The sequence below is a fragment of the Ammospiza nelsoni genome, chromosome 5 (genome assembly GCF_027579445.1).
Source record: "Ammospiza nelsoni isolate bAmmNel1 chromosome 5, bAmmNel1.pri, whole genome shotgun sequence".
NCBI classification, from domain to species: Eukaryota; Metazoa; Chordata; class Aves; order Passeriformes; family Passerellidae; genus Ammospiza; species Ammospiza nelsoni.
This window is the reverse complement of record NC_080637.1, coordinates 33,960,010-33,972,311: the sequence shown is the minus strand read 5'-3', so window position 1 is coordinate 33,972,311 and position 12,302 is coordinate 33,960,010. Positions and strand designations below refer to the sequence as shown.

General features: G+C 38.5%; 1 protein-coding gene across 1 annotated transcript in view; it reads left to right on the top strand.

Annotated features, from left to right (window-relative positions):
• Positions 1 to 12,302, top strand: part of GRIP1 (glutamate receptor interacting protein 1) — a 212,269-nt gene that overhangs the window by 129,235 nt on the left and 70,732 nt on the right. Inside the window, exons 3-7 of the mRNA XM_059471871.1 lie at positions 5,300 to 5,435; positions 6,329 to 6,474; positions 9,671 to 9,754; positions 10,600 to 10,675; positions 12,064 to 12,209. Of these exons, the coding sequence (XP_059327854.1) occupies positions 5,300 to 5,435; positions 6,329 to 6,474; positions 9,671 to 9,754; positions 10,600 to 10,675; positions 12,064 to 12,209 (588 nt within the window). The remainder of the gene's footprint in view (positions 1 to 5,299; positions 5,436 to 6,328; positions 6,475 to 9,670; positions 9,755 to 10,599; positions 10,676 to 12,063; positions 12,210 to 12,302) is intronic.

Here is a 12,302-nt window from a genome sequence, read left to right as displayed (position 1 = left end):
ATATCACTGCTTGTGATGGATCATAAAATACCCTTATTTCCTTTTCTGTGTCATGCCTAGGCTAGGCAGACTTTTTCTAGTCTATAAGCTCTGGTGGAAGGAATTTGGATTTTAGGTAATATTTTTGCAATGGCAAAGGCATCTTGTAGATGCTCTTATAGCAAAAAAAAAAAAAAAGCAACAATATATATATAAAAAGGAGACCATCTAATGCCTTGTACACAACCAGAGCAGGTGTCAGTGTAAACTGAATCTCTTTTGGACAGTTTTTGCAAGTGACTTAGCCTTGCCCATCTCCTTTGCTTTCACTGAAAATGGCACACATTTCACCTGTACATTTATACAGATTAACCTGGCTGCTGACCCACGGCAGCCTGCATTGGCAGTGTTTTAAATTTGCAGTGTTGTTGGTAAGTGCAGTGTGTTGTGCCTTGTAGATGTGCTCTGCTGCACCTTGTACCACTTTTGTTTTCCACTGTGGGTGGCTTGCTTCTCAACTGGGCCTGGTTTGGGGATTGTCCCTCCACAGGATGGAGTGGAGGCCACAGGACAGGTTGTGACCAACTTCATGTCCTCAGACTCTCCTCAGTGATGTGGTTTTGTTTGTTTTTGATAGAAATTTTGATGGTTTAGAAGTTAGTGACTGCCAGTCAGGAAAAGGGCAACAAGGAATGGACTGTTCATCATCTCTTGACATCCTTCTTGTCACACTAAGAGAAATACACATACCCACAGGACTTGAAACACTGAGTAAATGTGATGTCTTCACTATAACAAACTGCTATCTGTTCCCAAAGAATTGACTTTATCTTTATGTGATTTCTTATTAAGCTAGGAAGTACCTACTGGGATGTAAAACAAAATGTTTTTTCTCTGCAGAATTTCTGCTGACATACAAGGGAAATTCCATTCCAGGACAGCATTCACTATATTTTCAGCAAACTTACCAATTGCTTACTTTTTAATTATATATGATTTTGGTAGGAAAATGTCAAGAACAGCAAGTTTGGGTTTTTTTACTTTTATGTTCAGTTCCATTTATGCAGCTGTTCCAGCTGCACTTAACAAACTTATTCACTAGGTGGAAAACAGAAGCAAGCACTTGACCTGATTGTGTAGATTTTAGACATTTCTTGGGGTTTTAAAATGAAATTTTCACAGAAGGGCCTCAATATCTGAAATGAAGGCAAATATTTTGAACTTTTCTTTAATATGTACATTAAGATATAAAATTGTAGTAATTTAGAAAATAAATTATAATAATTTTGAGTAAGAGTTCTCTCAGCTTTCAAATATCTTTCTGCAAAAAAAATTTCTTCTATCATTTAGTATTTTTTTATTTTTGAAGAAGTGAATATACTCCAGGTTCATAAGTCTCATGAGAATTTATTTTCCATGCTGTTTATTTATTGAAATATATTATTTATATACACCAAAGAGTAGAAAAGGACAAGAAGACTGCTCATGTATAAAATACCGGAAGCTTTACTATGTTTCTATTATTATTGGAGAAAAATTGGTCATGGTGTTTCTTCAGTTTTACCTACCTGCAAATTGTTCCATGTATTCACTCTCTCACAGTAAGATTTACCCAGTCTAGAATTTGAGCATCAGCTTTATCTTTGAAGCTTTCTTGTGCTACATTGAGAATTCCTGTAGTCCTCCAGGCTCCAGGGCAGATCGCAGTGTTAATGCACCAGCTGACCCAGCTGCAAGTCAGGCACATTCAGTCAGGATATTGCAGCAGCAAGCCTGAGAGAAGCATCCAGAACAGCAACTGAGAAAACAGCACCAGTGTAATGTTTCTGTGGAATTCAGCTGCTGTGTATGCTCCTGCTTACAGAACTGGAGATCTAAAGGAAGCTCTTTGGAGCAGAAACCATTCTTTTTCTTCTTACGTCTGCTTGTGTGCCTGTTTTTGCTCCCCTCGCTGAGCCATTTCCATGATGCAGTGGGATTCCTGAGCCCCATGCCAGAGGCAGGTGGGTGCCAAGAAAGCTGTGGAGTGGCTGGTGCAGCATGGACAGGCATGTACCCAGGATTGTCCTTGCAACAGCAGGAAACGATGGAAGTGCTAAGGCAGTCCCAAGATGCCCCCTCCATAGGATGAGGGAAGGCAAGTCCAAGTGTGAATTCATAAGAAGTCTGGAAATAACTTCTGTGCTTTCCCTTCAGATGCTGTCTATGCTAATATTATTACCCGTGTGGGAGTACATGTAGGAAAGAACAGACTCCAGAGACTTCTAACTAATTAGGAGTTTGCTGGTTGGCATAAGTAATGAATTATGAGTGAGGTGATACATGAAGTAGTTTGATTTTTTACCCTTAAATTGTAACACAGCATTGCCTTGACTAGGAAACAGAGACTGACCTTGCATTAGTTGAGGAATAGCATGTACAGATGTGGTTTTGTGTTGGATTGGAAATGAACTCCCAGGGTTGTTCTGATATTGAGCATTTCAATAATATTCCAGCGGGGATTAGTCTGTAATAATAATGCCAAAGCAATGCAGATGAGTAAGCATGTCATATATAGCATTATAAGATCAGTAATCATGTGTGATTTAAGAAAGCAAAGATGAAAAACAGAATGATGAGGGTATCAAATGGGCCTGGTTCAGATCACTTGCAGGGATAACAGTCTCTTATAAGCAAAACCAGCTTAGGTAGTTTAATTTCTTCCTGATATGATTATGTACAACAAAAGCTACAAAATCCTTCAGAGCAGCAAACCTAATGAAACTACTGTGCATGCCTGGATGACCTTATTTGTCAGTGTGCAAGGAGCACCTCACACCACCCCTCCCTTACAGTGCTGGTGCATCTTTCCCTCCTGCCTACCAGGGAAGAGTGCCTAGAAGTCATTGTTCTGTTGGCAGAGGTAAACAGAAATTTGTCATAATAGACGGTGAGACGGAACGAGCCTCGTTATCACTTCCCATGCCAGTAGTTGAAGGGACTTGTATAATTGTTAGCCTGCTTAAAATACTGCTTGGATCATCTGTTCCACATGTACTTTGGACAGCAGAGTATTGCCCAGCATTGGATTGCAAACTCAGAACCTATGTAAAAGACCAAAACACATGACAGTATTATGCTATGGCAAAAGATTTGCCATTGCTTTGCAGTGCAGTGCATTGTTTATGTCCTGTATATGCATTGTGGCAAAGTATTTGTTTAAAAAAAATCTTAGATGGTTACTGAAAGCCAGATTGTACTACTGAGAATTAAAAGGAAGGATTCAGTCTGGGATGAGGGAAGGGAGGGGAATTTTCCTTTGGACTCAGATCTTGTGGTTGGGTAAACCCTGAATAAACATGTGTCACACACTGGCCCAGCACCTGAGGTTGCATCATGGGTGCCAATGTACATTATCTTCAGCTGCAGTAAGTACCGTGACTAACTCTTGTATTCATTATGAATACTTACAGGTTTTTATAAAACTGAAAGCAGCATTATTTTGGTCCATAGCATCTCTACAGCTATGCAACATGTCTGCATGTTCAGAAACAGGTAATCGCATCTGTTCTTTCTGAACTGTCAAAAAGGCCAGATGTGAGTAAACATTATGAGAGCTCAACAGCTTCCAGATGGTACCAAATGGTGGTTTGGTGTCAGCCAAGTTGGAGAATGCACCGGTTAGCTATGCTGCTGTCTGCTTCTGACAACCTGGGTTGCTGGATGCATTGCAGAATTTTGTAGTAGTAGAAGCTTATAAGCACAGAGGAATTCTTGTCCAAGCATGCTGTATAATGGTCAAAATGTGAATAACTGAAGTGAGGTCATCATCAGCTGGAATAGATAGTAGATCCTGTCAGACACCTAGAAATGAGCAGGAGCACAGGCTGATGCCACATCAGAAAAAGGCTCAGCAGCTAATCCTAGTAGAAGTACTACCACGAATTACAAGCCTGTGCACCAGGACTGGAGTCTCTTCTGAATTATTTCCTCAATCTGCCACCATTTCCTCAAATACAGAGGTAATGGTGGTGGTTTGTCAGTTCTTGTTCAGGGCAGCAGCTCTTCATTATAAGGTCAAAATGTGTTACGTCGTCTCCTCAGTCAGGTGGAATGATCTTGATAGAGCCTTGTTGCTATTTGGATAGTGCTACTTCTACACTTACTGGTGAACATTTGAATATATACAAGGACCTTGCTTGGTTTTTGGGAGGCTTTTCATCTTTAAATCTCATGCTGCTACAGCAACTTGCTGATGCAGTGCAGACATACTGTTTGTTTACAGTGAATATTTGATGCTTGTATCTGATCAATTCACCTAAAAGCTGCATATTAGTACTGAAAAGGAGGATCCTGAGACGGATGCTCCTGAAATGATCTGAAAATTCTGACAGGATGATCCTTTCAGAATTTTCCAGGATATTTAGGATTTCATGTATTTTTCCAGAATACCCGGGCAGCTGGTGGTTTTACTAGGTCTTCTCAGACTGCAAACAATGGATATGTGGCTTTCCAAAGAGTTGCAGTCCTGCTGAAACTGCTTATGTAGGTTACCTTGTCCACCCATGTGCAATAAGGACATACCTTTTTGAAAGTTTGACGCCTTTTGCTACATGTGGCCTGCCTTTGTTGTCTGTGGAATTAACTTACCATTTTCCAAAAATGAAGAAACTGCAGAAGAAGGTGTTTTAGCATGTGAGGGAAATTTTATATACACTTAATCACTATGAAAGGCCTTCACTTACTTTATACCTGTTCTGCAGAAATTGCAGAGAGTTACAGTGGAGCTGTATTTATGTGAAAATAAGGAATAAAACTGTTAAAATCTGATGTATCTCTGTCTGGATTCTTGCTGTATTCAATTGTTCTATTAACACTGACATCTCCTTGTGGCCTCATAGTGAGTCTGAACCTAAAATTATAGTTCTGGTATATCATGGTGTGCTTTACCCTTCTGTTTAATCAGTTGAAGTGCATTATAAAGCTCAGAGGTCAGAGGTAGAGAGCAGAAAATGAGGAAAGATAGCTTTTTTAAAATGAGAAACAACTATCTTTAGTTGTAAGTGTTCCCAGACTTCATATTTGTGGGCTCTGTATAGTATACTAGCACGTTGGTGTCGTTTTTAATAACCTTTTACAGAACATATGGCTCAAGACTTATCTATATGCAGAGCCTTGTGGACAGAACTTGTAAATTGTAATATAAAAAAAAATCTCCAGATGTACATGTTATTTCTTACTAACACAGAATGATTTTCTTGGGAAGAAGGTGACATATTGGAAAGGCAACATCTGTGTTACTACTTAAATTTTAATAATGTGAATAATTTTCTTTCAACAGAGGAATTCAAGGGCTCAACAATAGTTGAATTAATGAAAAAAGAAGGCACCACCCTAGGGCTCACAGTATCGGGTGGTATCGACAAGGATGGGAAACCAAGAGTATCTAACCTTCGTCAGGGAGGAATCGCTGCTAGGTAACCGCATCTCAAGCTGCAAAATGCATTATAATATGTGATTGCCTCAGAAATACGTGCTGCATCAGAAAGGTCACCTAAAAAATATGTGACTGATGCATCTGTAATGGCAGGCCATCACACTGGAGAACCTCAGGGAAATGGCAACAGCTGGTCCTTCTTTTTGCTCAAGGCTACTTTGATGAAAACTGGAAATAGCAATGAAATCTTTGAAAGTTGTCATAAAACTCATGGTATTTCTTCTAAAATATACATGTTTTATTTCTGGGGTGGTTTTTTTGTCTTTGAACAAAAATTTGAGACAAGCATAGCATACTGAGGGGAAAAAAACAAAAGGGAAAAAAGAATGATATTGCTACCATAATCTTATTCTGTTTTTAGTTCTTCATTAGATAGCTTTGAGATTAAAAAGACTCTAAAGTGATAGGTACCTTGCTTACTACTACAGTGCAAAGAAAAAGGCTTTTAATCATGAGTGAGACGAGTCAAAAGATGAGCGTTGAGCTAAATCATTCCAAGTAACTGAGTAGAACAAAAATTTTTTTTTTTTTGTTTGGACATTTCCCAAACAGAGAGAGACAAAGATGGGGACATGAAGAAGATGACTTCCCAGATCCTATGCCCAAACCAGTCAAATCATCCAGCTCCTTTATTGTAGGGCTGGTTTTGTACCTCAGGAATGAATAATGCAAAAATGTTCTTATTTTAATATTTAACAAGCTAGAGTAGGTTAATATCTTAAAATGCCACTTTCTGTTCTGTTAGTAATATCAACTCGTTTTGATCTAGATTCATGGGAAAAAAATTCTTACAGTTACTAAACAGTAATTTAAAGGATTTAGTTTGGTTCATCAGATCTGTCTTTCACAAAGGAAATATGTACTTTTCCCTAGGAGTGACCAGCTGGATGTAGGGGACTACATCAAATCTGTGAATGGAATCAACCTGACCAAATTTCGCCATGATGAGATCATCAGCCTGCTCAAGAATGTTGGTGAAAGGGTTGTGTTAGAAGTGGAGTATGAGCTGCCTCCAGTCTGTAAGTATTTCCAGAGCAAAATGAAAGCCTATGTAGAATAGCAGACGTAGTCAACAATGAGATGAGCATGGTTGGTAGTAGTCATTTTAGTAGTGGTTGTTTTTTAATTTTCTTTTCTTAATTCTGTTTATTCCTGTGGCTTATCACAGAACGTTGAAGCAGTACAAAAGAACTGGTGGTACAGAGGGATGTTCTCTAATGTTTTAGAAGCAGAAATCTCACCAACAACAGAGCAGAGTTACCAATCTCTGCTTTTTGTTGGTTTTTTGGTTTTCTGGGGGTGAGGGTTGGTTTTTTGTTGGTTAGTTTTGGTTGGTTGGGTATTGTTTGGGGAGTTTTGCTCAGAAGCTGATGAATTTCCCCACTGCTTTCTAGCAGCTGGAGGATTAGTCTAGTTATGTATTTGAGAGTTTTTTGAACCTCCTGACAAGCACACTAAAAAATTTTGAATGTCCTCTGTTGATTAGTGTTTGCTTGTGGAGAGGGAACTTCATGTTCTGAAGCAGAGTATCTGAATTAATCAGCTGAGTTCGGAGTTACTTTGCTGCAGACGTAGTTCTTTCATCAGCATTATTTGTTTTGCATTTATTCAACTGGGTTTTCTTTGGTTTTCATCCTCTTTTAGCAATGTACCACTCTTGTTCACTGAGACGATTTTGACATACTAAATTACAGCAGCATTTGTAACTTTCTGTTTAATTCTCTGGAACTTCCAGCCTCTTCATACAAGCATAGATGATAAAGTTGGAGATAATTAGCAGAGTAGTTGTTTCCATGAACTCCTAGTGAGCAAGCTGTTTTTGTTAAACATTAAAGTTTTCCAGCAGTTGTGTGGAGAAGCCCTGGCACTTCCTTCCTGGCCCCATACATAATGAAATTCTACTGTTGTTCCCATGCTTGCTCCCTCAGGCAGAGCAGTGTTGCAGTTTCAGAGCCAGAAAATGTCAGTCATTTAATAATGATGGATTAAATTTGGCTGAGCACTGGTAATCCCACTCCCTAGTGCTTCCTTCCATTTCTGAAGTATTCACAGCAGGAGGGTCCAGCTGCTGTTTTCAGCACGAGCCACCTCAGTGTTTAAAACTGGAAGGTGAGCAGTGCCTGCCCCGTGTCTATTGATGATGGGTGACTCTAATGCAGGGAATAATCTGCTCTGACTCTGTGATTTCAGAAGGCTGAATAATTGCTTTATTAAGCTATACTATATTGCACTAATTCTGTACTACATTACAGACTAAAGAGACTATACTACAAAGATACTAAAGAAAAACCCATGACTATCTGGAGACAGTCAAGACACAGCTTTGACTCAATTGGCCAAGGAATCAAAACAACTTTCAGTGGTTTTTATTAAATTAACAAATTAACAAATCACTTTGGGTAAACAATCTCCATAACACATTCCGCATGTGCAAAACAAAAGGAGCAGTGAAGAGATAAGAATTGTTTTCTCTTCTTCTCTGAGCTTCTCACTGCCTTCCCCAGGAAAAATCCTGGGAGAGAGTTGTGCCTGCTACTCTTTGTGAGGAGAGGTGCGACCACACGTGTCTGCCTTTCCCTGTTGGAAAGGGTTAAGCAGTTTTTTCCCACAGCAGGCTGAGGCTGGGGTTCAAGGACAGCCACCTGAGTGTCTGTCCCCACGCGGAAGGAGGCTGCTGCCATTCCTCACTGCTGAGCTGTGGGTTTCACCTCTCCCCTGTGGAAGTTACAGGTCACACCAAACAAATGGGGAAGCGTGGGTTCATCATGACCTACATGCAAGGCCACTTTCTGTGAATAGGAATGAAGGCAAAAGTTGTCTTTTCATTCTTCTTTTTATTGTCAGTAAAACACTTCTAAAGGAAGAGAAAACAACCACATGGACTCGGTAACACAGTTGTGATCTTCAAGCTATAGCAGGAATTACTGCAGCACAGAGAAGTGCTCTGGAGGGCCATGTTTCACCTGTTTTCCTAAGAAATTGAGATTTATGTGATTTCACTGGGTGGTTCTCCTGGTTCCCTGCAGTAACTTTTTTAATAGGGACTGAAAAACTCAAAAAAAGTACATTACGTACGGTACATCTCCTGGAAATAAACACCTGAGTGAGCTGGGAGCAGGAGGGTCCCCAGAGAGACAGAGAGAGGGCAGGGAGCACTGAGGGCCCTCTGCTCTTCCTGGTGCCTTTCATGATTGGCAGCACACACAGGGTAGCCTGTGGCACCCTTGCGCCCTCAAGGTGACCTGACAGGGAAACTCTGGTTATTGCAGGCAGGAACATTAAATGACACAAGTTTTCATTAGCTCTGCTGCTCACAGAACATGTATTTTATAGGTTGGTTTGGTTTTGATTTTTTTTTAAATTTTATGTGTGTTTGTACTGTTTGCAGTACTTGAGTGGAAGGTGGAAAGTGTGAGTGCATGTGAGTCCTCCTCCCATTGGAAAATAGAGTTCTTAGACCCTGCCAAAGTTTTTCCTGTAAAAGCTAATAGCAAACTGTCTGCTGGTCTCTTAACAGCAGTGGTTTCAAATTCTGTAAAGTGGATTATCACACCCAAATGCATTAGTCTGTGCATTAGGCTTCTCACCTCCTAGTCCAGCTGTACACCAGTTCTTTAGTACTTCCAGAGAAAATACTGACTCAGCTAGAAGCTAAAGAACTTTTTTACTAACTCACCAATTATACGAGAGCATGCTGCATTTTGAAAAAGAAAAAAAAAGTCCTTATGATAATAAAATGCATTTTGCATTGTAATCTAGTAACCTAAGATCAAAGAAACAGCCCAAAAATCTTGTCTTCTCTCTAAGTGACAAAAACAAATGTTTTCAAAGCTAAACAAGAAGCTCAATAGGTACTCTTAAGAATTTTGTATCATTTTTGTCTCACTGTGTGTTTCCATGTGTTCTAGCACTCTTCTGTAACTATAAGAAAAGCAAAATTATGCCATAATTTAAACAGTAAGACTCAAATTCCTCAACTGTTATATGCATCTGTGTCTTTTTCCACACCATTGTCACTCTGCAAAATATCTATCCCAAAATTCTCTCAAAAAGAGGGTGAGTTCTACGTAATCACAGGTCTTCAGTCTGTCTGTCCTGTAATTGAGTCTTTCCAATTGCATGACTCAATATCTATCTTAAATTAGAAAATATGTAAATCTGTGTGTATAATTAGAAAAATAATAACCATTAAGGTTTGAATTCTTTTTCTTTTAGCTGTACAAGGGTCAGGTCTCATCTTTAGAACTGTGGAAGTTACTTTACATAAAGAGGGGAACACTTTTGGATTTGTAATAAGAGGTGAGTCATTGTTGAGTTTGAACTCTGTATTTTCTTGTTTTAAAAAAAAGTGGTAAGTTTTTGAAGCACTCAGAAATATGTCAAGATTTATGTCTTACAGTTTGTAAAAATCAATATATTACATTTTCCTTATTTTCATGTGCTGCTTTTATGAGGTGCTGAAATTTTTGTTAATGGAAGAATTGTAAGTAATCAACTATGCCAAGAAAACATGACAAACTCTGGTCACATAACACCAGATTCTTCTCCACTGAAATCTCCGGGAAGATCATAGTTCTTTAAAAAAAATTTACATGTTGTACTTCTATATATTAGGCATGAAATTTGATTAATACTGCTGGTAGTCTGAATTGTACAACTAAAATATTATCATTGACTTGGAGAACAGAAAAAAGATGCAGCTGTTAATTAATATACCCCAATAATGAATTATTATTTTCTTCAGGAAAAATGTCTTTTTTCTTTAATACATAAATTATTAGTGGTCACTAATTAGTCTCCATATACATAAAGCGCAGATTTTTTTTCTCTGTGCTGCAAACATTGCAGAACAATTGTTCACACTGAGATCTTATTTTCAGAGTGAAAATTCTAAGAAAAAAATACTCATTTAGTAAGAATCCCTCCATATAAATGTTTTTAAAGATTCATCTATACCTAGAGTAAGTTGATTTTATTTAGGTAAAATTCAGTGGAGGGTCATATTAATGGCTTGGCCATTTTTTTCATTCTTTTAGTCCATCTGTGAAGGTGCATGATGCAAGATGTAGTCTTGCCTTTTGGAAATGAGCTTTCATAAAAAGCATAAAATGAAGGTATACTTTCTCTGGATTTTTCCTTTTCAGGTGGAGCACACGATGACAGAAATAAATCTCGTCCTGTAGTAATAACATGTGTCAGACCTGGAGGGCCTGCTGACAGGTACAATTCATCTTTCTCTGGAGTTCATATGAAAGAGAAATGGAGAAAGGTGAATTATTTGGGACAGAAGTTAAGATTTTGAGTGAAATAGATGCATTTAAATACAGTCCTTTGGAATTCATGGGTTTGTCTTTAATCGTTGTAATAGAAATAATAATAACTGCAGCAATAGTAATGGGCAGCCACAGAGGCTCAGCATGTTATGGTGTGTGTGAACTTTAATTTAGAATCTTGCACCTAAAATAATTAGAATAAATTCCTGCAATAGGTCAGGGCACCTTTTTTTGCATTCTTCGGACAACTGATGTAGGTCTTAATTATGCTTTTTATACTCTAACACCACAATCTTTTTCTCTTGCGATTCAAAATAATACTGTGACCAGTTTGAGTGTTTTATTATTGTGTTAAGATGTTTGTACATATCTGCATGTGAGGTCACACATAACTTTACCTAGAAAACTTCTGAGCACAGATTTATGCTTTGGCCATATTTGTATATAATACCATTATATATATATATATATATATATATATATATATATATATATATATATATATATATATATATAAAGAAAGAATATTTGCTTTATTTTTATGCACAAACTCTATTTTCAGAAATGGCATTTGTGTCCTTAAACCATTAAAGAAACTCAAAGGGCAGTTTCTTTAAAGCAGATTGATATCTATAGCCTATGTTGACATTTTCAGCCTTGGAAACTAAGAAGAAAATGTTTCAAGCGAGCGTTTCTTTTGTTCCCACACTTTTTTCTCTCCCTCATCCCCTGGTTTCCTTGTTTTTCTCCACGATCCTTAAGTTGACAGTGTTAGTATTTAATTTTTTGTTATAGTTCTGAATAGGTTATGAGATGTGCTTAGGAGACAGCATTTAGATTTAGAGCTGAATTACTTCTGAGTAGGAAGAAAGGAAAACTGGAATTATGCAAGTAAAAGATATTTTTAAAGAAAATCAATAAATGGACATTCATATTTTGCAATCTGTTTCAGCACCCATGTGTTTGCACCTCGTGTTTATTTTTAAGAAAATATTGGAGGAGGATGTGTTTGTGTATGTATGAAAACAGAGCTGTGTGGACAAGGTAGAAAGAAAGCATATGTTGAGCAGAAGCTATACTTAGATGCAATTTAACGTGACTTGATTATTTCACCGTGTGGTAAGCTGTTTTCCAGTCACTGACTTTCCAATTAAAGCAATTTCCTTTCCACTGCGCCCTCTGATCATTCTGGCTGTCAAAGCAAATGTTAAGTGTTAAGGCAAGAGGGATGGATGTCAGGGAGGGCGCAAGAGAATCGCTCTGCATAAAAATGGTACTATGTCCACATCAATTTGTCTTACACTAACAAAGATCACTCCTTTATTCTCCCTCCAGAGAGGGCACAATCAAACCTGGGGACAGGCTGCTGAGTGTGGATGGGATCCGGCTGTTGGGAACCACGCATGCTGAAGCCATGAGCATTCTGAAGCAGTGCGGGCAGGAGGCGACTCTGCTGGTGGAATACGATGTCTCGGTGATGGGTAGGTCCTGGTAGGATCTGGGGCTGTGACACTGGGAGCCAGCTGTGATATTTCCCTGCCTGTTCTCCATGAGCTGTTTTAGCAGCGATTGTG